The sequence below is a fragment of the Filicampus tigris genome, chromosome 4, assembly GCF_054856515.1.
Source record: "Filicampus tigris isolate MCC_2025a chromosome 4, RoL_Ftig_1.0, whole genome shotgun sequence".
Classification (NCBI taxonomy): Eukaryota; Metazoa; Chordata; class Actinopteri; order Syngnathiformes; family Syngnathidae; genus Filicampus; species Filicampus tigris.
In genome coordinates, this window is record NC_141220.1 from 16,080,559 (window position 1) to 16,108,058 (window position 27,500).

Sequence of the window (27,500 nt, forward strand, 5' to 3'; positions counted from 1 at the left end):
TAACCACTACAACACACTGCCGTTGCCGATTTGTGAATAACTTTTACCACAGGAAATAATAAAATTAGACATACATAACCTTTCTTAACAATCTTTTTTTTTTTTTACTTTTTACACATATAGACAAATAAGCATTTTCCCGATTCAGTTCCCGATTTTTTTATTCGATTCAATCTTTTTTCCCCTCATACCTTTGATTAAGGTCTTTTAAGCACTAAAATAAATTTCACTCTCAGTAATTTTAGAAAGCTACTTATTATTTTTTACTTTGCTTTTACATTTGTTTGTAAATGCGTTTAGTTGTTGTCAATGTTATTTGAATAATTCTTAATAAGATAGTTTTGTTCTCTCCCTTTGGCGTTGAATGTCTTTAGCTGTTTGTTTTTAAAGCATTTAGGGGTTGTGCTTTTTTGTACGAAGCACATTGCATTGCCTCGTGTAATAAATGTGCTGTATAGATAAAAATGCCTTGCCTTGCCTTTTTAGGTGTGACTCTTCCCCCAACTCCCACCACCTTTGCATTCGTGACGCGGCCTGATGTAACTGTGTCACCACCGACAACGCTTTCAACAACAAGGCGTACGACTAGCACATCCTCGACGAGCACCACGAGAGTCCTCACAACATCTTCCACCACTTTGAGGCCATCAACCATCACCACTACTTTCAGTCCACCTCCTCCTGGGATCCCCACCACTACAACTCTCCCCACAAGTACACGCACTCATACGCCCCCAACACCCTCGACTGCTCCCACAGGGCCCTCCACATCTCCCCTCATTTCAACTCCAATTCTGTCAGTTACTTCCATATCTGGCGTTACCGCATCATCAACCCCAATGCCACCCATCCTTATGACGTCCACGCCACCATCTTTCACCTCCCCCGCAACTAGTGCCGTTACCACGGCTACTCCTCCTCAAACTCAGCCCGCCGACACAGCCGCAATCAGCCTTGCGGACGCGTTGACGGTTGCCGTGACAACCTCCGCGCCAAGTGGTGCGAGCACCGAGCCGGTGACTGCAGATATAGTGACAAGTCAAGACACCTTTCCGACAAAAGAGGATGCGTCGACCATGTCTCCATTCTTCATGCCCACAACGCCCTGTACTGTAAGTGCTACTTGTCGCCCACCTTTGTCACAGGAGCACTGCCTGACTGACTGACCCTGTCCTGTCCTATTTGCTAATCACTGCGTCCCTTCATCACAAGGTGTAGTAACGCCTGGCTCACTACCCCTGTCCTGTCTGTCCTGTCCTATTTGATAGTTGCTGCATCTTTTGTCACAGAGTGCTGCACTGCCTGGCTCACAACCCCTGTCCTGCCCCATATTGTCCTGATTGCTACACGTTGTGTCTCTTCTTCACAGTATATAGCACTGCCTTCGCAGTACACGTACACAATAGATAAGATCTAACTCCTCCGTAAAGTTATTGCAGTTTTATGCTGTTTTGATGGCGTTTTTCATAGTTCTTTTGTTTTGTTTGTTTGGTTCTCTCTTTTCTCTTGGTCTGTCCTCTTTCCAACCTTGTTCTGTTTGAATGCATTTCCAATTTCCATCTCAATACAAACTGCCATTGAACAGAGTATGTCAAACTCTTTTGCATAGAAAAATCTTCTGGCATAAAATGGAATACAGTGCCACCATACTGCATGAGAGCATATGAACAGGACAGGTTTAAAATATACCAAAAAAAACAAACAAACAAACAAACAAACAAACATTATGTTTGTTAGTGTGCCAGGGGTCATTCATTTACAATGGGGTTCCATTCCTAGGACACTGACCGATTTTGCATGTAAGTCATGTATAGTCTCTATTATTGACTTGCGCTAACACAGTAATAAAGTCTAACTAACAGTAAATATTTGAATAAAAAAACACTATACTTTTTATATACTTTTTTTCTATCAAAAGTAACCTATACTATCCTCTATTCTAACTACTGTATTTTGCCCATTCTAATTGCATATATTTCTATGCTCCATTTCCCTTCAGCCTCCATACGTATACCGTATCGACGAGTGTGCAGAGCTCATCTGTTTCAGCGGGCAGCTGCTGCTTTACAACGCATCCCAACATTGCCGCTTCAACACCACCCAACCCCGATGCAGCCTGCTGGGGTTGCCTGTTCTCATCAACATGGACCCCTGCTGCTCACAGTGGCGGTGCCCTTGTAAGCCGCCGCATTGTCACTCATTGATATACACTGATGCTTCAGATTTAACAAGACAGATGATCAAAAGGAATTGTTTTGTCAGGTCGTTGCACTGTGATGTCTGACCTGCGCGTGATCACGTTTGATGGCAACAATGTGGCCTTGTATGATAACGGCTCCTATATCCTGGTTAAGCTGCCAGGAGAGACTATTATTGGCACGGTAGAGAAATGTCCAACTAGCCAGGTAATGCATAACACCGATTATTCTGTATGCAGCATGCGACCCACTCTATTCTGTAATCTGGCCCATCGAGCAGTCATGTTATCAAGAGTCATGTAATATTTATTTCACTAATTTCGCTGTTATTCTATGAAATTGGCAATTGCTTAATTAAGATGTAATTATTCAGTTTTTTATTGATTTAGTTTTCATTTTTATTTGTGTCCCTCAATAAATAATTGGTTTATTGTTTTGTTTTTTGTAAATAATAAAATACAAAAGTAATAGTCAAATAAAAATTATACATGTACCGGTACATTTAACATTTTGTATTCATTTTATTAAATAACTGGTTAATCTAAAAAAGTTTACATAATTTCATAGTCTTATAACACCTTGCTCAAACGATCTGTAATTTTAATGAGATGTGTTAAAACGTAACTAATTTTAAAGGAGACGTATTACACCTTTTTTCCCACAGTTTAAAACACTCCCCAGGTGTCTAAACAGTTGTTCCCAGGTATCGCACATATTGAACATTTGCAAAGCTTTCTGAAATCGCGTATGCAAATTTATATTCCTTTGAATATGTTGTTGGAATTTTGAAAATTTAATCTTTCTTTTTTTAACATGTAGCCTATTTAATTTGGTTTGCCTAGGGCATGTAGTTGCTCATATTCAGATTTCAATTGATGTCATGTGTTTTGTGACCACCAGTATTATTATTCCTTATTATTCCTATTGTTATCCTTCCAGAGTGTCAACTCAATCAGAAGACCTGTGAGTGGCAAATACACAGCTTGTTCCATTACGATTGCTTTTTTTGTTTGTGTGTTTGACTTGACCTTAAAATGTGCTTAAATGTTCTTTCCCCACAGAGTCCAACTGGTGGGACATCTGGTCTGTGTTTGAAGAAATTAAATATCACGACCTCTTCCGACCGTATTGTTATCAATCGACTAGATCGAAAGGTGACCCCCTTTAACTGATAATAAAATTCAGGTTATTCCATTTGAATATTCTTAATTTACAGGCACATCTCAATTCATTAGGAAATCGTGGAATATGTCATTTATTTCAATTGCAAAAGTTGAACTCATTATATAGATTCGCTACACAGCGTGAAATATTTCATGATTTGATTTTTTTTAATGATTATAGCTTTCACTTAAATGTGAAAGTTACACAGGGCAGTGATTCCCAACCACTCTGTGCTATGGTACAATAGGGTGGCATGAGAGATCATCAGATGTGTTGTAGGAGATTATCCAATTTCAATTCATTGACCTGAAAATTCTAATTCATTTACTCCAGATGATTTACTTTGATTATCTGTCTATGCCAGCGACATAGAGTAAAAAGAAGAAAAAGTTAGGGCAGAAGTACAACTGGCCACATGTTGACATTCATACAACAGAATATTACATTTGTAAGTAAATTGAGACGAAAATCATAAGTATTTCAGTATATGTACATTTTGTGACATTTTTAGTTATAGGTGTGCCATGGGATTTTTATGTCCCTTTACTCTATAAAGGTTGTGAAATACTGACACAAGAAACAATCAAAATGATTTGTAACGTAGAGTTGACCTCCTGTGAAATATATTCCGTTGTGTTTGATGAATCTCTGTATTACATGAGTTTCCCTTTTTGAGTTGAATTATGAAAAAAATGAAATTTTCTAGAACATTCTCTTTTTTAAGATGCACCTGTGTGTATATTTTTAGGTAACAGTGAACTACAGGCCCACCAGACTGCCGTTTTCACTCCACTCTCTTCATGTTGAAGACACTGGCACTATGTATCTTATCAAAACACCTGGCCGTGTCAGCATACAGTGGTATCACAGCACAGGGATCATAGTGCTACAGTACATTACACCAAACGAAGCATCTGTGCCCACTCGGGGTCTGTGCGGTGAGTGGCAGGATCGCAGCATAGGCCGAATGAGGGGATCAAATAAATACGAGTTGACATTTGGAGTTGACCCCGTGTCTACCCACCACGGCAGGTTGCTGCGACGGCAACCCGGAAAATGACCTGAGGTTGCCCAATGGCACTGTGGTGAGAGAGGTGGGAGACATGATGCTCTTCCTGCAGGCTTGGCGGGTCCCCACGCCTGACGAAAGCGAGCACACTCGCAGGGTCGGAGACAACTGCACCGTCGGTGACTGCTCCATCTGTCTCTACATGCTCCACCAGAGAGCCTTCACACCATGCCATAGCAAGGTGTGTCTTTTGGAAGCATGGATTTGCCACTTTGCCCCCCTTAATAGTCTTCGCCCACTATATCACTTAATACATCATAATCCTGTACTTTCTCTACCATAGCAGTCCACCATGAACAGAAGAGTGTGACATTGGTTCGAGTGTTTTTCAGGTGCCTCCGGACCAGTTCTGTGACATTATGTGGGCGGGCGACCTGCACTACAAGGACCACCAATGCGACTTCCTGGCGGCGTATGTGGCAGTCTGCTACACACACCAAGTGTGCGTCAGCTGGAGACGACACAATTTCTGCCGTGAGAACACACACACACACACACATATAGTGATGCCTTGACTTAAGAGAGCCCCAACTTGTGTTTTTTTGTTACGAGCTGTCATTTGGTGAATTTTTTTGCTCTACGTTGATGTAAAAAATGGAACAATTGAGGTATTGTTATGCCCTTGCATGTGGGCAAGGAGAACCAAAGTCAAACACTAATACTAATACAGAATCAGAACACTATGTTGTTTGTGTGTGTGTCGGGGGTCGGGGATATTTCAATTAATTTCAACGTGAAAAATGTGATTGATTTTTTATTAGTAAATTGAGTGACAAGCTTGGTCACGGAGCAGGTTCAAATCATACCCTCAAAGCTCATCACTCCTCCGGCAGCTCTGCGGTGCCCGCCGGGCAAGGAGTACCGTCCTTGCGTGAACACCTGCGCCAGCCTCACCTGTCTGAACAGGGACTACTACGAGGAGACCACTTGCCCCTTCGTTCGGGAGGAGTGTGTTTGCCGCGGCGGGACCCTCTTGCATCGTGCTGACTCCCCGCACTGCGTGACTGAGGATCGCTGTGGTGAGTTGCATTGAAAGACAACAATCCCACCAATGAGAAAGAATATATATCATTTTTCTTATGTGCGTCCTCTTGAAAACAGTGCTTCCCCTTTATATCGCAGTTCATCATTTGCGTCCCTGCTCTTAAAGGCATTTTTATGTACATAGACACTACAATACGAACAATATTTTCTATACATTTTACGCTTGCAATTTGTTTTTTGTGTTCCAATCCAATTACAATGTGTTTTAATAAGATCAAATGTGGAAGGAGTAAAACCCCCCAAATTATATGGTCTCGCTATATCGCAGATTTTCACAAGTCGAACTGATATGTAACCCCTGTGATAAAGTAATTGTGATGTTAGAGCTTTTTCAGCCTGAGGCGGCCACCGAATTTTGTATGCAGAAAAATCCATGGAATAGATAGACCTTGCTCATATGTGGATTCGCATCTGGCTTCCGTAGCGTGCACGGACAATGAAGGCAGGCCCCGGGCCCCCGGCGAGGTTTGGAATGGCTCCGCTCAAGGCTGCTGCCTGTACAAGTGCATGGAGAATGGCTCCGTGCTAGCCGTGGAGCCCGACTGCGGCTTTGTCCCGACACCGATGTGCGAGAGGCAGGGAGAGTACGTGCTGGATGTGCTGGAGGAAGGCGCCTGCTGTCCCAAGAAGATCTGCGGTTAGTTCAAGTGTGAAACAGTGTGAAAATGTTTTATCACGATTATCATGACCAAAATAATCCAGAGTATGGGTTCTTTTATGGTATGACTCAAATCAATGTAAACAGGCAGTGGCTTCGAAATGGCCTTTTATCAACTGAAGCACTTTATCCAGTTGTTATTTGTTCGTGCTAGAGGCTCATGCCCCCACATTGTCTATTCCTCAAGGGCTGAAGTCAAGAGATAGAAAGACCTGCCCAGTATGGACATAGATTCATCTTATGGTTTTCCCAGTGGATCCACCTTTTTTATTATTAACCCTAGAACACTAATGTTAAGATTAGTAACACCACCACTAACGTCGGGTACATTTAACCCGATATAGTATCCCGGATTAAATACAGTTTTCATCAATTTATGTAAAAGTACAACACTGTATGCCAAATTGGAAGTTGTCTTAAGTTGTTTAATTTCAATCAATACAAAATATCACATAATAAAAATTCCTCGGGTGAAAGTCACCCAAGTTAATGTTCACGGATTAAGGTTCAAACATGCACAGATTGGATTTTTAGTCTGGGGGGTGAATATTTAACATCAGTAACACCAGAAAAGCAAGATTTGTCGCTTTTTTGTTGGGGAAAAGTCACTCGAGTTGGCAACACTAACTTCAGCTTCAGTTTGGCTTCATGACGCTAAATACGGTATAAATGATAATTCAAATTTGAAACGGTATGAACAGGTGCATGTTTTTGTCACATTTGATCTGTAAACCATTGCACCCCTATTCCAACAAACATCTCACCATCTCCTTTCATCCAGATTGCAACATGACCATATGTGACAGTGAAGCACCGACTTGTGACGACGGCGATCGACTGGTGATCGGTTACAGCGCCCTCTCCTGTTGCCCGGAGTACAGATGCGGTGAGACAAGCACCATTGCCCACAATCTATTTGACATGCTTTGACCTTAACGCTGAGTTGTCACCCACCTTCCGCAGAGTGTGACCCTGCGGTATGCCCGCCCGCCCCTTCCCCCGACTGTAGGGAAGACCAATTTTTAGTGGAGACCCGAGGGGAGAAAATGTGCTGCTATTCTTACCTCTGTGGTAGGCCAGATATTTATTAAAGCATCAAAGGAGACATACATTTACATACAATTTTCACAATTTATAGCAGTACCCAAATGTCCTCACATGTTTATGATTGAGCTTTTATCAACATAAGACTGTCACGAAAATTGATCCCTTGGGGGATGTGGGTGTTGCAGACACAGTTGAGTCCCTTAAAAATGGATCTCTATCTCTATTATGGGTGGAGAAACTCGAGGTGGTGGCGGTAATTATGTAAAGTAGCCACACTGCTATGTCACCATTCTTTCTTACAGAGTCTCACAAACAGGCACCTCACAAAATATGTAGGTGGTCATTTAATTTCACACATTGATGGGTGAGTAGGCACTCCAGAGACACGACAATTCGTGCACGGGCAATCAAAAAGTCAATTTTTCAGAATGTGTCCCATTTAAGGAGCAGTATGACTGTTTACTATGGACACCTCCATCAACTGAAGGGCTATAATGGTGTGTTTTGTCTGTGCAGTGTGTAACTCGTGCATGGAGCCTGTTCCAACCTGCTCCCATGGAGAAATCCTGGCTGTGGATCTGAACACCACCCACAGCTGCTGTCCACGGTATCTTTGTGGTGAGCTGTGCTGCCATATGGCGTAAACGAATAGCCATTATTACAGCTTTTTGTTTTCACTTTTACTAAAGCTGTTTGTCAAGTTAGTTTTATGATGCGAATGATGCTTTATGACCTGGAATGAGTTGATAGCTCGAATGTCTTGACCTCTTAATGTGAGACCATTTGAATTTGAAGGTGTTTCCAAACTTTTCACTGGTACTATATATTGTTCAAATTCTTATTTATAATACAATTACATTTAATAGAATGACATTTTTTATTCTTTCCTTTGTGTTACAGTGTGTGATGTCAACAAGTGTCCCAAATCATCCATAAGCTGTGCACCTGGTCTTACTTTGGTTGAAACCACTCTACCAGGATATTGCTGTCCGCAGCAACACTGTGGTACATAAACACTTTAATTTTAAGCCAATTCTTTGTTTTTGTGCCCAACCTCACATATTTTACTTTTGCCTCTGTCCCTCCCAGAATGTCAATGTGAGGACAGTGCTCTCCAAGTGTGCCAGCTTGTAAGTAAGCTGCATTAAAACTCTAAAGCGGGGTTTTGTTCACACCGAGACAGCAGAATCGCTTTAGTCGGGGCTTTTATCTTCTCTCAGGGGGAGGTTCTATTCGAGGTCCCAGACATCAGCAGCAGCGACTGTAGCTGTCCTCGACACGCTTGCCGTATGTGGAACGCACGCATGAAGAAACACAATGGGATGCCAATCCATCCAGAGATCCCTGGCACCCCACCCACATGCTTATAAAAATGTTTTTGCTTTTTCCCTACGGTGTATTTATTGATTTCATGCATGTCTATGCTTGGCTTTAGAGAAAGCAGAGGTGTGTCTTTTCCAAGGGGTGACAATGCTGGGACCGGGCCAGTCTCTTGTTCAGTACTTTGAGGCACAGTTGTGCTACACTGTCCATTGCCTGCATCACAGAGATCCAAACACGGGCTTCTACGCTATGGAAATCACCTCAGTCAACTGCTCCCAACAATGCGAACCTGTATGTATGCAGCATATTTAATGCATTTTCGGATAACAACTTTAGTCTTTAAGCTTCGTACACACAAGGGTTATAATACTTTGGGATTTTTCTTCATTATCTCTAGTTTTTATTTCATTTTGGCATATATATATATATTTTTTTTTTAATCTGTCGGTTTTCATTAGTTTTCAGAGCGGGTTTGTTAGTTTGTATTAGTCTTTTTTTTTTTTAAATGCTTTACTTTAGTTTAGATTTTATTAGTTTTAGTTTTTTGCATATACTGTATCCAGTATTTGTTGACTGCAAGAAAAAAAAGGGTCACAATAAGTATTGTTTAATAACGTTGAATGTAATGTGAAAGAGACATCCAATAACCGGGGCTTTCCTGACTTTGATCAGAAGCGAAATACTCAAATTCGGCCTGATTAGTATGGTACCTCGCTTAAGTACTTTCCTACTCTGTCCCAACAGAACCAGGTATACGCATCTTCCACTGACCCCCAGGTGTGCTGCGGCTCCTGTAAAAACATCTCCTGCATGTTCACCAATGACAATGGAACAACAGAGCTTTTTACAGTGAGAGCAAACAGAAACTGAACAAAATCCCATTGTTAAAGGTGAAAGTGAGTGGAATGGTGTGTGTGTGTTTTGTATACGTGTGTCTGTGTGTGTGTATGCAGGCAGGGAGCTCCTGGGTAGAGAACTGCACCCGTTACGACTGCATAGAAACGGCAGTGGGAGCCGTGGTGCTGGCCTCTGGCGTGGTCTGCCCGCCTTTCAATGACACCGAGTGCATTCAGGTTGGGGCCTAAGGACAGAGGGTTCTGACTCTGTACAAAAGTATTGGGACACCCTTTTTCAGCGAGTAATACTAAAACAGAACGGGAATTTTTATCCATTGGACCTGAGAGATGGTTCCACAAAGTTGGAAGCATAGAATGGTCCAAAATGTCTCATAAAGATGAAGAAATGTTGATCATAGACAACCACGATGTACAGTGGAGATAAAAAATCTACACACAACTGTTCAAATGGCAAGTTTTGGTTTCAAAACTTTTTCCACCATTACCCTGACCTGTAACCTGCACACTCCATCATCAACTGTACCAACTGTTTATTTTATTTTATTTTTTTTCTAATATTTTCGTCTTTGGAGCAGGCATATCTTGTCAAAATCAAGACAAATAATTAGAAGATTAAACATAAGTGACAAGTACTCTCTACCTGCAGAACGGCGGTGTGGTTCAGAGCTACGTGGACGGCTGCTGCAGGACATGTGAGTCTCTGCGTTTATTCATGCTTGAGAAGGGTGAGCGCCTTGTTGCCTGACAGCAGATGGGCTTATTGGCTGAATTTTTTTTGTGTGGGGGTGCGCGCGGCCTGTTGCAGCAATTGGCGATCAATCCTGATGCTTGGCCTGTTTTCATTTCCCCACAACCTGCGGCTTTTATCTGTTGATCGGCAGCCGGAAAAAGTGAACGTTATAATCATCTCTGCATCAATACTGTAATGGTATGCTTCAGGTGATTGGAAGTGGATTGTTTCATCACCGCTTGCCTGCTTTGAACCTGCAGTTGCTCCATGGTGAGAATGTGAGCTGGCGCAGAGATTCTGGTGTTCTTAAGGCATTATATGATTTGGTTTCCTTTTGTCGGTGAGGTGTGGAAGGAGCGAACTCCACATGCATGCGAGGCTGCGCTGGGCTTTGTCCTCTCTGTGCTGTTTCTGTGCCATGTTGACTTCTTGATGTTGTTTTTTCTTTTAATAATTTTTGTGTTCTCCCGGCGCTTTTTCTTTGCTGTCCTGACACTGCTACCAGGTGCCGGAGTGGGTGTTTTACCCCTTACCGTTAATCCCGTAACCCCCACTGGTAGTACTAACTGTGACACAGGTATGTGCTGCTTGATATAAGATGATGAGGCCTGATCCAACTGATTGACTTGCAATTATCTCACATTCAATCCCCATTGTAGCCAAGAGCAATTGCCCCCCACCAATAAAATACCTGCTGCTGGGCAACAAAGCATCCAGCTCAATAGTCCTCACCGGGTCTCTAATAGAATGCGTGTGCGTGTGTGTGAATATTTGTGTTCTTCATCATCATTTGTGTCAATGATAACTTACACAAGACCGCTCTAGGGACGCAGTAACCGTGCACATTTACTGAAATACAATCCAATACGAGAGCCAAATCAAATCTATTTACACACAGTATGCCTGGTTTTGGTTCATAGATTCATATAAGTGTGCATATCTATTAATGAGAATACTGTGGAAAATGCATTTGTTTCAGTAGTGAAACTCACATTACAGTATATAAATTCATCATATTCATCAACGAAGATCTTTCACTCTGCACCTCACTGTAGTTGGTCAGTATTACTGCACTGTTGGACTCTTTGATGCTTAAATGACACTCTGTACTTTTGTTTTTATGACCTAAATGTACTGTTTATTTTGTTGTTTGTTTGTATTGTGGCTTGTCTGCTGTAGTACTCAAGTGGCTCCAACTATCAGACAGAAATTCCTTATGTGTTTAACCATACTGTTAAATAAAGATGATTCTGGTTCTGAAAAGTGAAATAAAATTTATGACTATACCTTAGAATTAACGAAACCCCCAAATTCATTCCCTCAAGAAATCAGAATATTACATGAGGAAGAATCAAAAGACAGACAAGCTGAATTTAGTCCTTGACCAAGCTAACTAATTGTATCTCAAATCAGTTTTCCCCATTCAAATGAACTGAAATGCCATTGATACATTCCAGACACCCTAAAAACAAGACAATTTATTTTGTGACAGATTTTTGATCAAGAAAATTAGCACTGGATTGTATGAAGACATAATAAAAGAGAATGTAAGTAAATAAGATAAAATTCACAACAGCTTTCGTGTTGTATGTGTCTTTAAGGGGCTGGCCTACTGTAGCTCCTTGCATGTGTTTTCATTTTCTATATGTTTGACTTTTTGTCCTGTTCAATAAATGGCTCAACCGACTCAATTTGTCACAAAGACTTACCAATTTATGTATGCTGGTGAAAATGTGTACTTTAGGGTCCCAAACATAACTTCACCCTACCTAAAACTCACTCAGTAGCGCCCCGAAAGTTAGTAAAAATAAGTAAATAAATAAATAAAAACCATGAGCCCAACACCAGTTTCACCTATGGACATGACTTTGGCTGGATATGCCTATCATAACACCATACACGAAGAAGTTTCAAAGACTCATGGCTGGAACTGAACAGGAAGTCAGCCATTTTGTTTTGAAGCAACCATGTGTGTCTGTGAGTGTGTGGAGGGGGGGGGGGGGGAATGGCGGGCGAATTCCAAACCGAGGGCTCTTTCACAGATGATCGTAACTTTAATTATCTCTGTAAAGGTATAATTTTTTTATTCAGCTCTCATATTGGATTACATTAGAGAGTGCAGATTTACAAAAAAAAGTGTCTGTGAGTGATTCATCCCCTTTTTGTGGTTTTCTGTGAACATGAGTACAGGCAAAGAGGACGGTAAGACATGCAAGCGTGTGGCCATCAGGACCACCATACGTAAAGATGACTGCAGGAGCAACACACCTGTAAGAAAACACACAAACACAATCACAATGCGGTGTTCCCTCGTTATGTCGCTCTTCATTGTTCAGACCCTCGCCTGATCGCAGCACATGAGCCTTCATACTCTACCCCGGCCTCGTTACAGGTGACAGTCTTCTCCTGTGACGGCAAATGTCCGTCGGCCACCATCTTCAACTTCAACATCAACAGTCACGCCAGGTTCTGCAAGTGCTGCCGCGAGAACGGACTGCAGTCCCGCTCGGTGGCGCTCTACTGCACACGCAACGCCACCAGCGTGGAGTACCGCTTTCAAGAGCCCCTGGACTGTACCTGCCAGTGGAACTGAATGAAGGGAAATACTGGACCTATCTGAGATTTGTGAATGACATAATACATGGAAGGTATTGTATTAGATTTTGTACAGCCCAGATGAAGGTAATACAACGCTGCAAAGGGGACATATTGTGGAAAATTGACTTTTTAATTGCCTGTGTACAAATAGTTAGGACTCTGCATTACCTGCTCACCAATCAAGTGTGTAATTAAACAACAGAGTAAAACCTTTGCTAGCTACCTAATTACGACAATATTTCTATGAGCAAGCCTTTCAGAATTTGGCACGTTGATGATGCCACTGGCATGAGACAGGATCAGATGGGCATCCCACAAAACGTTCCTTATGCTCAAGGTTTCTTCCTTAAAAGGGGTTTTTCCTTTCCTCTGTTGCCAAGTACTTCCTTGTGTGGTTTTCAGGTATGAGGTTAATGGTAACAAATACTGGCCGAACACACTACGGGGTGGGATGGAGGTTGGCCTCCAATAATGGACACATTTCAGGACGACCCAGTCATGAAAGTTGTAGTTCTTGATCCTTGGGGTATTATGACGAAACTAAGGCAACTAGGAACTATTTGATATTGTTAAAAAAATGGATAACAAGTCTCCTTTAAAACACATAAAATGCAAAAATATTCAGTAATTGACCCTGCCAATCCACTCAAGGTATGTTCTATCTGCTTAATTCTGGCAGCTAGTCATTGAAAGGACAAAATGTTAAAAATCCTACTTTTTTTTCAAGGGGATTATCGTAGGTGTTTACCAATGGATGTCTTAACATAAGACTTTTTTTTATCTCTAGAAGTGCAGTAGTTAAAAGATTACTCTTTCCAATTTCTTACTGATGCATCCGAATAGGGGAATAAAAGCTTTTAATGTGTTCTTGTCTGAATTATTACTTTGCCGCAGTGGTTATTTGAGGGTGCATTTACACTGTCGGTCCAAGTGCCCAATTAGGATTTAATGCCTTTATCCATCTTCCAAGTACATATCAAGGGATATATCTAGTACGGCTATGTTTGCCCTGATGGAATGAAACAAACCAACTCAAATTGCACTTAATATTGCCACAAGCCTCAACAGTATGCAATGACAACACAGTAGTAAGCAATAATACATAAATAATACAAACATTCTACTCTGCATAGAGTTCAATTGGCTTGGTGTTATTTGCTTATTTAAAGGGGTGTCCCCTTTCAGTCAACACCCAAAAATTCTTTACAATAATATGTTTTATGCAACCCCACGATTCTAATCATTGCATTCTGATAAATACTGTGTTTGTGGGATAGTTAAGCAGTAAATCTACCTTACCTCATATTCCACAAATGTAATATTAATCAGAATGCCGTGGAGGTGCATAGAACATATTGTTTTAAAGAACATTTTTGGGTGGACTTAACCTTTAACAACACGCACATCAATAACGCAGTATATTTAGACCGTATTAAATGGTTTATCAGTGCTTTTTCTGTGGTTTAGATTAGTCATTTTGTTTTTAATGTTGCACTCGGATTGCCAGATATTCGATACATATTCGCTATTTATTATGCAAAGCATTTGAATTGTATTATTTGAACCATGTAGGATAAATCCAGCATAAAAGACAAGTTTTTTACATTTTGGTGCATATTTTTTGATGACTTAGAGTCACATCTTTGTGCAAACAACCTGATTCAGCATGTGTAGTGTTTATGTCCGAGAGGTTATTGCCTTTGTGGGAGTCACTTTTCCATAACCCAACTTCTCATTATGCTTCCTTCTGTGTGAGGTTGTAACTTTTCTCCCTTTCACATTCTTGTCATTCCTCTTGGCCAAGTGGGCCCGCCACACCCGGCATCCCTGTCAAAGCCACCATAAGTCACATCTAATATTCTCGTAACAGTTAGTTCCAGCTCGGCATTCATCAAACAAGTCAATCTTGACACTATGACAGATATGGGTATGTGTGTTGTGTTGGTCATTCCAGTACACCACACACTAAGAGCAGTAAAACACACTTGCCATTTTTTTCCCTTGACGTGTGCCTGACATCATTAAAAATGAATTAAAATGTTGAAAAAAATAATCGGTATTTAAATTGCTTCAGCCATATCTTCCCTCCTTTCCTGCCCTCAGGGCCCGATTGTAGAATGTGTTCCTGAGTTGTCACGGCAAAGTGCTCTTATCCCAATGTAGAAAGCAGGACAAAGTGGACTGAACCCTCTCACACGCACGCGCACACATGCACACACACACACACACCCACACCCCCCCCCCCCCCCACACACACACACACACATATCATCATGCAACTTTCTTGGACTGTAACTTCTTGGCTCTGGTCGATGTTCTAGTGACACAAATAGTAGTTATACACTTGGGACTTTCCATTGCCCATTGCCAATGTTTACACACTGCTGTTTTGGGGTTTCTGTTTGCACCTGCTGACACACATATGCACACACACACACACGCACACACACACACACATTATTGTCACCGAGGACTGCAAGTTTGCGCTGTGAGATTGACTGACTCTTTCAGTAGGTGCAACAGAGCATCTTTGGTTGTTTGCCAGTTTCTTTCAGGTAAGGTTGTTGTTTTTATTCGCTTACTTCAAGCACCGGAGTGACTTTACTGTTTTTCAGGTGGTCTCGCTTAGATGTGCGCAGTCTTCAAACCCCGTGGAGCTTGACCTTTTATTCCCCTCCATCCCTTCGATGAAAAGTCTAGACAGCTTTACAGTGACCTGCAAAACAGTGAGAAAATGCCAGGTAGGAAGTTTGCCAGGTTTTTTCCGTTGCTGTTTTTTTTTTTTTTTTTTTGTGGAGAGCCTCAACAAAGTGCTATCCTTGCAGATGTATAAGGAGCCTGTTAGTGCCTTTGCTTGCCGTCCTTGCAGCTTGTGGAGGACTCGGAAGGCTACAGCGTCACCTTGACAGCCTTTAGGAATGATGTCATACTTGAGGAAAAAAAACTTTTCTTATGGTGAAGTTTTTACCTGAACTCTATAATGCAGGTCAACTTCATTTTAAGTTTTCAGTTCAGTTACACTGGAGGTGCATATATGATTGGAATTTTGAAATGGATATAAGAATATAAATTGAATGTACAATAATTGTATTTTCATTAAAAGCTTTAAGTGAAATTGTAATTTATCAACCCATTCCCTTTTAAATTAATTAATCAATCAATTAATAGTCCTATTCATAGAGTATTTATTTTTTCCTTAAAAAAAATCAAATTTGTTTGTTATTCTGTGTATTTGATATTTACATTCATTTTTTGGACCTCTATTTATTTTCATTTAGTCCTATTAAAAGTAGGATATTTTTTAGTAGTAGGGTAATTATTTTCCTCTTTTATTTATTTAATTGACTGTAAATTACTTTATCCTGCGTAATTTTCATTTAAAACCATATGTTTTGATTATTGTAGTTAAAGCTGTTATTTTTGGTTTCTTGCTTTTTCAAATTTTAGGCTGTTATCATATTTCTTTTTCTAACCCTGTTAATTTTTTATAGCTAGCCTTAATATTCTTTGTAACTATGCCTCACTCTAACACTGCCTCTTTTGTCAGTTAATCATCAGTCGTGCTTCATGACAGATTTTTTTAATCATAAGTCATTTTTTTGTATTTTAGAATATGTTTATCTAATGCCAAAGTTGTACACTTCACTTTTTCCTTTTACCCCTTCTTCTATATTTGTTTTCCAGTTCCTGCCTCCCTGCCTTCCTTCCACATGTCCACCAACACCAACACTGCCATCCTCACTTGGAAACTGCCTCAAGAACAAAGTCTGTCTATGTGGAGTCTATACAACGCACACACAGGATCTCTGATGCACTTCTTTGACCTGGACTCATCAAATTCATCATACACGGCGAAAGGTTTCCATCCTGGCACTCTCTTCAAGTCCAATCTTGTGGTCACCACTTTTCTAAAACACCTCAATATCACGTTGAGACAGAGATTGAGCATCCGCTTAGAAACAGGTACAGTGCAAGGGATTGCCAACCACTGGAAGATAATACAATCTTTATTAGCCCGAAAAATATTATTTATTGAATACAGATTTCACACTGAGTAAGTAATGTGTGTGTAAGTTCAGAAAAGTGCATCAAAATATCAGTATAGGGTGAACCCCTGCCTATTTGTGGTGTGTGTTAGAAAAAAAAATCCCCCCCCCAAAATATTTGCTTACTCAAGGTTAGGAAACATCGTTCTAACAGGTACATAACTTCTTGATAACTGACTAATGTTCATGTTTTTAGCTCACTGCCATGCAGGCTGACTGGCCAATGACAGAAGCTGCTACACTGTAAGCAGGACAGCACTGGCCTGGAAGGATGCTGAGCACGTTTGCCAAAAACAGGCCGCTGGAAGTCATCTGGCTGAGCTGAAGACGAAGGTAGATTTGCTTTTTGTGTCTTCTCATTTGCAGAAACACAGCGCCTGGTTACTAAACGTGGACGGGACTCGGTGACAAGCAGGTCGGATTAAGTACATCACTGGAGCTTTAAGGTTCCATTGGCTTGTCCCTGGGGTGATTTAAGGCCAATACGCCAGATACGGCCCTCCACGTAATTTTAAAGGGGAAAGCAATTCAAAACTGTTCCTTACAATATGTTCCATGCGCCCCACTTATCTAAACTCGGTATTCTGATTAATTTGCATAATATAAATTAAGCAGAAAAATTCACCCGTTTTTGTCCATCTTAGGGGGCTGCCATTTTTCCTTTTACTGCCACTTGCTGTTACCTGAAAATGACACACATTGCCTAAAAGGGTTCAGCTTGCGAACATTACATGACCAAACCCAGAACACAGGTGAAGTGTTACAGTCGTTACCTGAGCCTTTAGACACTGTGATATTATTTTCAGGTGACAGCAAGTAGAAGTTCAGGGCACAATTGCAGCACCCCCGCATGGTGTAGGCGATGTCAAATGCAATTTGTCCTATAAGCCGCAGGCTGCTGAAAAACGGATGATGAGTCACCCCCAAGCCATAGTTTGGATAACCCCTGCTTTAACATGTTTGGAATGTGCACCACATGCAACGTGCCCAAAGAGAACTTTAGCTGTGAATTGCTCCATATCCCGTCACTTTCATTTTTCTTTCGCTGCCATAATATTACTTTTCTCCCGCAGGACGAGGGACAACTCTGGTCGGATGGCTTTAACCTTTCCAACACAATGATGTCATTAGCGGCAAATCGATCAGACCGACTGTTTTGCCCTTCAGAGGAACGCCACGGGACCGGGATACATCCTGACTACATTTTTGTGTCGCACGCCTTTATCTTTCATCTGCCAGTATTAAAGTAAATACTGTATATGATCTCTCACAGGGGTCCTCGCTTTGTGATGGAGCTCCATAACCATAAATTTGTACATAAGTCGGACCGTATTGTAGTCTATCCATTCTATTTTTGCGCAGTATTGTAATAGAGTAACTGAATAGAAAATGCAATTAATTGATACCCCCCTAAAACATTTAGCATTTCTATATTTATTTACAATTCTTACAATAATAGTCTAACTCATGAATGTCCTACTGCCCAGAAGCCATTGAAGCCCAGCATCCATTTTTTTTTAGCAGCCCTAACATGCGCGTTATTTTAAAAAAAAAGGGGGGGGGGTGGTACCGGTTGTGGGGTTCACTTTGATGTCGCTTTCAGTTGACTGCAGGGGGCGGTGCTGCATAAAATGTCAGACTAATTGGATGGCAGAATACAGCTGGTTTAATCCGTTTAATTATTCCACAAACTTAATATTAATCAGAATATGGTGTTTAAACGAGTGGCGGCATGTAGAACATATTACTGCAAAGAGCATTTTCGACTTGCCTTCCACTTAAGAAGTAAAATGATTACAGATGATTTCATTTTGAAAAAATGCACCGGAAGTACACGTGAATGCGCATGTGGCAAACACTCTCCGTAGCTTCCACTAACGACCCGGGCTAAACTTAGCTCATACAAAGCTTGTCTCTCAGTTAAGACGTACTTCAACATGCTTCCCTGATATGGATTACTGTACTACTTTCCTATTAAGACAGGGTTTTAGAAGAACATCTTTGGGCGTTTCAGAAAGAATATAACTATGTGCATTTGTAATTACCGGTAGTGAAGAATGGAGGGAAATAAAATCATAATTATAGAAAATATACTTCTTGATCCTTGGGGTATTGTTGTTTCGGCACCTGGGAACTGTTAACCTGGGAAATTTAAAATTAGAAATAAAAATGTAACATTTTGGCTCCTCCACAGTCCCTTCAGTGCCATCCACGTTCACATTTGACCTTATGCAAGTGACTGAGCATCAAGTGGAGCTTCGATGGAGTGATCTCTATCAATGTGAGGTTACAGGAGAGCAAAGTAGGTGGACAGGGAGCTTCTTAAAAAAACCTGTGAGGGTCCCCATGTCTCTGGCTTCTAGAGGAGTAACCGTCACAGGTTTGTCTCCTGGGAGCGTGTACTCCTTCACGCTTCAGGCAGCTCACCCTGCAGGTGCCACTTGGACCTTGGGACAGACAAGAGAAGCCTACACAAGTAAGTCAAGGGGCAGACTAACAACTTGTCATGCACCTGGAATGTCAACTCTATGCAACAAGCCATTTAAACATTTATTCAATGTCTTTGATATCTATCTTAAGGTTCATGTAAAAGACTCTTTGTCGTCATTCTTAGGACAATTCAGCGCACTAGTAGAACAATTGCCTTACTATTAGTGTTTTTCCACTACTGCTTTCTGCTACTGTATCACATTTCTTCTCATTAGTATGACAACTTTGGCACGCGTAGTTGGACAGCTTCACCTTACTAGTGAGGTAAACCTGTGCACTATTTGACATCTGCATGCTACTAGTACTACTAGTGATGTACTAGACGTTAACTAGTGAATTTTATTATGTCACTGGCAGTGTGAGTCGCAATTGTCAACTAGTGGACATTGTTGCCTCACTAGTAACACATAGTTGTCATTCTAGTAAGATAAAGTGTTACTAGGGAAGACAAAGAACATCAACATGATATCAAGGATATCAAATAAAGTCATCCAAGCATTTGCTCAATATACAGTATACTTAGATAGGACAGTAAGACTTTCCTGTTCTCTAGTAGAATGACTGCATCATCATCATCAAATGGCTTTCCATGTGGTTCTTCTCCTTATTCCAGAACCTTCTACTCCACAAAACATCACCATTGTGCTCAGAACAGAGACACAGCTTCGTCATCACTGGATGCTGTCAGACTTACAGTACAAGGCAGGATGGCGATTTGTCATCCGTTGTAAGGACTTGTCTTTGAAAGAGGGGGGGGGGGGGGGGGTTGATTAGGATGGCCAACATCTCTCGGTCTTCAGCGCAGAGTGGCTCATTCCCTGCTCTGATTGGAGGCCTTAAGGCTGACAGGAAGTACAGCATTGAGGTCCGCACGGTTACGCAACATGGGATGGAGAGCTGTGTGCAGCCGCCTCTGACTGTAGAAACAGGTCTGTTGGGTTTTTTTTTCTATTTGTCTTGATAATGTAGAAAGACAATGTGCATTAAAGCTACGAGTAGCGACAAGTGGGCCCTTGCATCCCCTTATTCATGGTGAATCAGATTAACCTTTATTAGCCAAATAAGTTAAAACGCAAAAGGAATTTGTCTCCAGTAGCTGGAGTCACACTAATACAGTGATTCTGAAAGTGTTACACCTACCACTATAGGTACACAAAATAATCATTCCCTAAGAACAGTTCAGTTATATTTAACTTTTAAATTCATCACATTTGCATTTACAGTCATCTTTAAGAAATTATTGGTTTTTTTTTACACATTCACTACAGTAATATCACATATATGCTGTAGTTTTAGGAATAAAATCTCTGGCTCACTTTTGATGAACACTTGGGCCTCTGCTTCTGTATTTTATTATAGGTCATGATGGTGGTACTTGAAAAAATGTGTTATGTTCCAGTGAAATCAAGGTTAAACCTTTTGGCCATAACTCCAAAATGTTTGGCACACACACAACACTACTGTCTGCACACCCCTGTTCAAATACATAAAATGTCTGCACACCCCTGTTCAAATGCATAAAAAGTCTCCACACCACTGCTCAATTTTTTTTTTCATATGAAAAAGTGAGACAGAGATCATCATTTCCAAAATGTTTTCCGTCTTCAATGTAAAACTCAATTTTACTTTTTAAAGTCTTTTCAAAAGGGTAAGTAAAAATAAACAACTGAAATAATGTGGCTGCACAAGCGTGCACACCCTTATACTGTAAATGAAATGTGGCTTCGTTAAATTAGAAAATGAATTATCGGTAAAGTAAAGTGATCATTGATCCTGTCATTATGTCTCATCTCCAGTCCCTGAGGCGCAGTGGGAATTGGCGCTGACGGGGAAAGCCTCTGTGTTTGTCACCTGGACACCCCCACCAGGATGGGTGGACGCTTACAAAGTGGCACATCCATCAAGCAGCACTTGATGATGTCATCTACCGGGCACAAAAAAATAGTCTTTCTTCACATTTGCGTCACATCCCGGGCTCACCTGTTAGTTACTAAGCAACCGCTGTCACCACATGACAGATTGAGTTTCCAGCCCTTTAAAGATGTATGATCCTTGTAGAGCCTTGGCCAAGAAGAATGACCAAGCGTGCTTCAGCATGTTGTCCCTGAATGTGACCGAGACTTAATGTTTTTGTGTGTGTGCGTATGTGTGTTTTCATAGCTTGTTTTCGGCAAGATCCCAAACTGAGTTAATTTGTCGAAGGTACTAGCCACATGGTCCAGGACTTGATCCGTGGATCAGACTACAGCAGACCCAGGCACAGTACTGCCCAGGGGCCACATGGCCACATCCGGCTCGTTTTGTTGAAGTTTGCAGTCAGAATCGCTGATGGAAGCCCGTTTAAAATCAGAGGCGGACCGGCGTATAGGCCGGTACTGTTTATTTACCCCCCGAAAAAAACGTCAAACAAGATTGGTGGCGTTTAACTTAAAACTTGCATCATACGAACTTCTTCATGTGGGTTCCATGATGAAGTGGCGAGGATTTGTTTATATATATGTGTGCGTGTGTTTATACAACACGTTTTTTCCACCAAATGCCACCAAAAATAATATTCCACTAGCCAAGTACCAACATCATGACCAAATACAGTAGCGTGCAAGACCCAAGTGTTCATCATGTAATATGAAAGAGAGGTAGTTTATTTTTATTCCTGAAAGTTATATTTCATATTATTGTAAGCCACTGTAACATAATCCTAAATTTGAACATGAACCCTGTGGTTGAATATGGGAAAATGAAATCTGCATTTTAACTGGACTGGAACAAAATTACCATGTTTTTTCAGGCCCTGCAGGAGTGTGTGGCCTCCGTGTAGTTCACGTTAACTCCACATCCATGTCTGTGAGCTGGGACATGGCCTCTGGGGACTTTGACTTCCATAGAGTCACTGTGGCAAACATTTCCGTCACCATTGGCACACTCAGCATACCGAAGGAAGAGAGAGCTGCCGTGGTTACAGGGCTGGCGGGGGGCTGCACTTACAATGTAAGTCCCAGAGAGTGAGGGGGGCCACTTCGGGGCGCTCTGCCTTCGTGGCCGTCACCACGGGTAAACAGAGTACATAGTATTCCAGTCAAGCACCCACAATTTTCAAGTGTCCAATGATATCTCCCCCTTTCTTTCTCTGAAGTGCCCACTCGTGCGAGGGGAGTGAGTGTTGTTAGTGTGTCGTCACGTGCTTTCTCAGTGTGATGGCAAGAGGCTGCAGGCTGTGTGGGTCATTACCAAGTCGATCTGCAACTAAATCAGGGGAACATCACAGTGCACCCGGCTCGTGATGGATATGTTCAGGTACTTTGTGGAGTACACACCCATTCACACTCACTTTCACAATTATGTGCAATTGAGAGTTTTCTATAAATCTAAGATGATTTTGGCAAAGAGGATGGCTGTTTGGATAGGCAGCTCGATTTTTGAACAAATAATGGTTGAGCATTATCCTAATGTGTCATGCAGAAATTTTCGACCCAGCCAATCCCTCACACATCTTATGTCACTGGTCAGACATAACTCTAATTATTAATTAGATCTGTGGTACAGAATTGTACCACACACTTTCAGCCAAGCTCCACCCCTTCCTGGTTCCTTCCGGCTACCAGGTGTCCCATACCCCCACTCCCCAAAATGTAACCCTACCCAACACATACACACACATACAGCTGAGTAATGGATCTCATGACTTATTGAGTTGGGTTCATGTGCTCAACCCTGAATGTTTTATTTGCTCAAACAGAGAATGAAAGCATTCACTGTCTTCTGTCCTTAACGCCAAAACTTTGGAATACAGTTGCTCTGGGTAGTTCCTCCATGACTAACTCTGTCAGGTTCAGTCATGCAACAGAGCAGCTTGTAAGCATTTTTCAGCCGCGTGGATTACCTGAACCGACTCTGGGTGCACTTCAGCACTAGAGACTCAACTAAACCTTTAACTGGGCTTTCCGTCATGGCCTTCTTTGATCACATCCTACTCCTCACACTCTGCATGGCTCTCGTTCACTCACAGGTAAGGCTCAATATCAGCCAGATGAATTTGTGTCTATGACACAAAAATAGAACACTGAATGAGATGGGCAAACAAAGAGAAATAGACCTCTTCAAAGGCTAAACAGTCCAACGGCACACCTTCACAGATAACTATCCCCGTTTCATCACTTCTTTGTCCATCTGGCAAACTTTTAGTCTCTCGGTTTCTCTGTCTGTTTGCTTGTGCTTCTATCTGGTTGTCTTTCTATTTTTGCTATTGCTGTCTCTCTCTCCATCCATCCATCCGTCCATCCATCCATCCATCATATAGGTGTATTTAACGGTGTGCAAATAGTGGCAAATACCAAGTGATGAAGTGTCCACATGGTGTTTTTGTCAATTTGTTCCCATCTTTACCAATGTGTTTTTATAAATAGAATCAATTATTGGCTCTGTTTGCACTGGTGTGAGAGTGCTTTTTCATCTGAAGCACTCACTTTGCTTGACAAGCCCTTGTTTTTCCTGACACGTTTTGCTGCCTCAGCCTATTATTTCTCCTTTTATGCTTTATTGTTGCTCCCATCCTCTCTCATGTTCTGACAAATTATTACGTATCGCTTTCCCCACATAAAACAGAAATATCCCATCATAAATAATCATATGCTACACTTTATACTCTGCGAAAAACAGAGATGTTTATTTGGCAGGAATAAGTCTTATCAGAATCGTAAAGCATTCTGCTTTAGTAAAGATAACTCACTGTTTGAGTTAGAAATCAATGAGAATAAAGCTGCTAACAGCAACAAACGGGCCCTCATCCCTCTCTTTCAAGATTAGGGCCTCAAACAGGGGACTCATCATCAACATGATCATATTAAGTAATTTCAATCGGGTCCTTGCACCTACATGGATTGGCTCTAATTGCAGTCCACATAGTTGACGATGTCTTGTTGATGGTGCTCTTTGTTGATGTGTGATGTGTTGCTGCTTTGTTTACCACAGGCCGATGTTGATGGTGTGAGTCCGTCCAAACAATACACAATGACTGTGACTGCAGCATCTTCAACCAACATCAGCCCGGGAATCAGTCGCATGATCAACACCAATGAGAGCGGTAAGACATGCCAATGCTCCCATTTGGGTCATGTGTACTTATAATACACTGTTAGAGATTGCAGTATGTGTCTAATTGCTATCCCTCATAGTAGTGGTAAAATATTTCACATGCGGAAGCAGCAAATGTACAGTATGATGGTGTACAAATGGTGTACCACCGCAGTGAAAATACATTGTACTCCTCAATTATGTATTTTTTTCATTCATTGAAAAAGAATATGTCATTGTTAGGGGATGTAACTGTTGAATTCCTCTCTGGTAACTTAAGTGCTATGTGTTTGAACTACGCGATGAATGGCTCAGCACTAAGTCTCTTAAATGTCACTTTTAAGTGAAGCCTCAGAGCAACGTTAATGCGAACGCAGTCCCACGCTCTCGCTGGCCTACTTATTCTGTTACTGTTCATAATCCTAATTAGTTCTCAAGTGCTACCTTTCAGTTATGAAATAGAAATTATTGACAGCTAGAGATGAAAATGTCTGAAAAAAAGTATGAAAACTTCTGTTAATAGTGACAAAAATGCACATGGTTATAGGTACTAAAGCAACGTTGCTAAAAAAAAAAAAAAAAGAAAAAAAAAGACATTTAAAATATGACAGACACATCAAGTTGTACTTTAAATATAACAGTGTATCTAATCAGGACCCCTGTGCACTTTTTACCTTTTTACACTTTAGACATTTTAAACAGACACAACCAAAATGATTTTTCATTCATGTAAGACCCCAAATCGCATCGCAAATCTTAAGACTCAGCTGCCTGTTTGCTTCTCTTATTGGTCATAAGAATGTAAACGAGGAGGTTGGTTTTGTAGTGAGTAATATGTAAATGGGCCAAAACAAACTGGCAATTATTGATAACTTTAATAATCATCTCGATAATCTAGCAAGATACAACACACACCAGCAAATAGTTGAGGTGAGTACTGTACACTTTAAAAGTCTCCCTCCAATACATTATCCCTAACAAGCAGACACTACCATGTTTTAATATTTTCTTTTAAAGTATTCCTTAGAGCGTGTTTGGCACATGAAAAAAAGAACATTGAAATTGTAATTTTACACTATTCAACCAATCCGTATAATTACATCTAATAGAAGTCCACTAGCTTAATGCGAACAGAACGACCAGCTAAGAGAAATGAGCATGAATGTTAACATAATTATAAACCTTAAAAACCTTTAAAAAATGTTGTACGACACACAGAGCATCAACACAACACAAAAAGATTAGACAGCAACACTAACAGGCATAATTTCTCAGCTCTGTGTGCTTGGGGTTGCTGAAATTGACCTGCCTCTTCTTGATTCTTAATTACATTATTTACTGTATCTTCCAGTAGATCTCAGTACTGTCTGGCATGTTAGGGCTCAACGTGGTACTGCACTGAAGGCATGCAACTCTAAATTTGGACTCGACTGTATACTGTAAAAACCCATAAAAAGCAATTGCTTAAAAATCCATGATACAACATTGGTGCAAACAATGAACTACAGGGGAACACTGTACTAACCATTGGAATTTTTTATCATGGTATACCATAAATCGTTTCATCCCTAGTGACAGAATAGTAACATAATGTTGCTCTCCAGTTCCTGGTCCACCCTCAGGACTAAAAGGGCATCCTGGAGGCTCCAATGGGATTTTGCTCTCCTGGACCATGCCTCCTGACAACAAAGATATTGACGGATATGTCATCAGGTATCATTGGTCACTCTATTTAGCAATGCATCTGGGATACAAATATATGAGTACATTGTGAGTTGAGATGCCTTAAAACGGAAGACAACCCAAACATATTTTTTCAAGAATATGTTCTCTGCAAGCCCACTATAGCAAGAAGCAAGGCATTCTGATAAGTATTGCGTTTGCGGAACAAGAGTTAATCCACCCGTTTTTAGCCATCTCTGGGGGCGGCCATTTTGTCACTTCTGTCGACTGAAAATGACATCGCAACTGCTCAGGTAACCACCAATCATGGCTGACCTGTTTTCTGAAGCTGAGATGGCTAAAAACAGGTGGATTAACTCTTACTCCACAAACGCAATATTAATCAGAATACCGTGTTTCAACTAGTGGGCCTGCTGGGAACATATTCTCAAACAAATGTGTTTTGGTTGATTTCCTCTTTAATACTTTTTAGGTACAAAGAAGTGTGTCCCTACCCGGATCCCGTCTTCACACAAGTAACCATGTACCTGGATGTTCCGGAGACTCTGCTCACTGACTTCACCTCGGGTTCCACGTACCTCATTCAGGTACTTGTGACAGTGGCCACTATCCACTGCGACGCTGCAATACATACAACTTACTATTTTCACTCTTTTATTGTCATTCATACTATGAATGAGCATTTCCTCTGATCCATTCCACTGCATATTCTCTCCTGCTGCCCATCAGAGAATCAAATCTGCAGCCTCCTGATCACAATATGCTATAGGGAAACATTTTAACCCATAATTTTCTAAATTATGTTCTAACTGGGCTTGCATGGGTTCACACTGGATATTCCTTCCACATTCCACAAACCCACATGTTAGGTTCATTGAAGACACAAGATTGTCAATGAGTGCAAATTTGAGTGTGACTAATTCAGTGTGGGATACGCTACAGCTCACCAGCTACCATTGGGCTCTAAAAAAAGAATGGATGGATGGATGGATGGATGGATGGATGGATGGAAAACGAAAAAAAAGGCCTGAATATCACAAAAAAATTAGATTTAAAATAAATTCTAATCATTCTTTCACAGCTGCTGATACTACTAATACTACTGATTGTTATAATATTAGTTCATAATTATTATGTTCATAATTGATATACTACAGTGCACGCTGGCTTTTGTCCAGCCATCTGGGATAAGCTCCAGGTCACTTCGAATGAGGACAAGAGCGATAGAGAATGGATGGATGCATGGATGGATGGATGGATAGCATTATATCAATATGGTGACTGAGGCAGGGTTTCGTTTAGGTTTTAGTTCATTGGTCAAAGACAACATTTGTCCTCCAGTGAATTAACACCTCTCAAATTGCAAATTCCAAGTCACATGTTTGCAGTGCAAATTAGCCCGTGTTGACGAAGCCTGTGAGGACATGACAAAAACACATGGTGAGTTACTGGGGGGATCATAGTCAACTTCCTGCTTCCTTTGAGCAAGGCACTAAACCCTGAAGCTGCAAAACCACTTCCCT

General features: G+C 41.1%; 2 protein-coding genes and 1 long non-coding RNA gene across 10 annotated transcripts in view; all 3 read left to right on the top strand.

The window, feature by feature from the left end:
• Nucleotides 1-13,553, top strand: part of otogl (otogelin-like) — a 39,752-nt gene extending 26,199 nt beyond the window's left edge. For 5 of the 8 annotated variants that reach the window (XM_086029157.1, XM_086029156.1, XM_086029159.1 and 2 more), the window contains exons 36-58: nucleotides 487-1,112; nucleotides 2,000-2,177; nucleotides 2,263-2,405; nucleotides 3,138-3,161; nucleotides 3,260-3,352; nucleotides 4,111-4,300; nucleotides 4,395-4,612; nucleotides 4,764-4,905; nucleotides 5,265-5,450; nucleotides 5,900-6,112; nucleotides 6,915-7,019; nucleotides 7,097-7,204; nucleotides 7,697-7,798; nucleotides 8,081-8,185; nucleotides 8,270-8,310; nucleotides 8,401-8,467; nucleotides 8,616-8,794; nucleotides 9,248-9,352; nucleotides 9,457-9,576; nucleotides 10,007-10,052; nucleotides 10,596-10,667; nucleotides 12,281-12,360; nucleotides 12,483-13,553. In XM_086029157.1, the coding sequence (XP_085885283.1) occupies nucleotides 487-1,112; nucleotides 2,000-2,177; nucleotides 2,263-2,405; nucleotides 3,138-3,161; nucleotides 3,260-3,352; nucleotides 4,111-4,300; nucleotides 4,395-4,612; nucleotides 4,764-4,905; nucleotides 5,265-5,450; nucleotides 5,900-6,112; nucleotides 6,915-7,019; nucleotides 7,097-7,204; nucleotides 7,697-7,798; nucleotides 8,081-8,185; nucleotides 8,270-8,310; nucleotides 8,401-8,467; nucleotides 8,616-8,794; nucleotides 9,248-9,352; nucleotides 9,457-9,576; nucleotides 10,007-10,052; nucleotides 10,596-10,667; nucleotides 12,281-12,360; nucleotides 12,483-12,683 (3,344 nt within the window). In that variant the 3' untranslated portion in view covers nucleotides 12,684-13,553. Of the gene's footprint in view, nucleotides 1-486; nucleotides 1,113-1,999; nucleotides 2,178-2,262; nucleotides 2,406-3,137; nucleotides 3,162-3,259; nucleotides 3,353-4,110; nucleotides 4,301-4,394; nucleotides 4,613-4,763; nucleotides 4,906-5,264; nucleotides 5,451-5,899; nucleotides 6,113-6,914; nucleotides 7,020-7,096; nucleotides 7,205-7,696; nucleotides 7,799-8,080; nucleotides 8,186-8,269; nucleotides 8,311-8,400; nucleotides 8,468-8,615; nucleotides 8,795-9,247; nucleotides 9,353-9,456; nucleotides 9,577-10,006; nucleotides 10,053-10,299; nucleotides 10,361-10,595; nucleotides 10,668-12,280; nucleotides 12,361-12,482 lie in introns of those variants that run through there. The other 3 variants (XM_086029160.1, XM_086029163.1, XM_086029162.1) reach the window with 2 other exon arrangements.
• Nucleotides 13,554-15,303: 1,750 nt separating this feature from the next.
• Nucleotides 15,304-17,068, top strand: LOC147148644 (uncharacterized). The gene is made up of 3 exons (XR_015086374.1): nucleotides 15,304-15,429; nucleotides 16,373-16,651; nucleotides 16,931-17,068. It is a non-coding gene; the product is annotated as an uncharacterized LOC147148644 (long non-coding RNA).
• A 6,102-nt stretch (nucleotides 17,069-23,170) lies between these two features.
• The window catches only part of ptprq (protein tyrosine phosphatase receptor type Q), a 36,469-nt gene continuing 32,139 nt past the window's right edge, over nucleotides 23,171-27,500 (top strand). Inside the window, exons 1-4 of the mRNA XM_086028468.1 lie at nucleotides 23,171-23,230; nucleotides 24,193-24,304; nucleotides 25,899-26,007; nucleotides 26,450-26,564. Of these exons, the coding sequence (XP_085884594.1) occupies nucleotides 23,171-23,230; nucleotides 24,193-24,304; nucleotides 25,899-26,007; nucleotides 26,450-26,564 (396 nt within the window). The remainder of the gene's footprint in view (nucleotides 23,231-24,192; nucleotides 24,305-25,898; nucleotides 26,008-26,449; nucleotides 26,565-27,500) is intronic.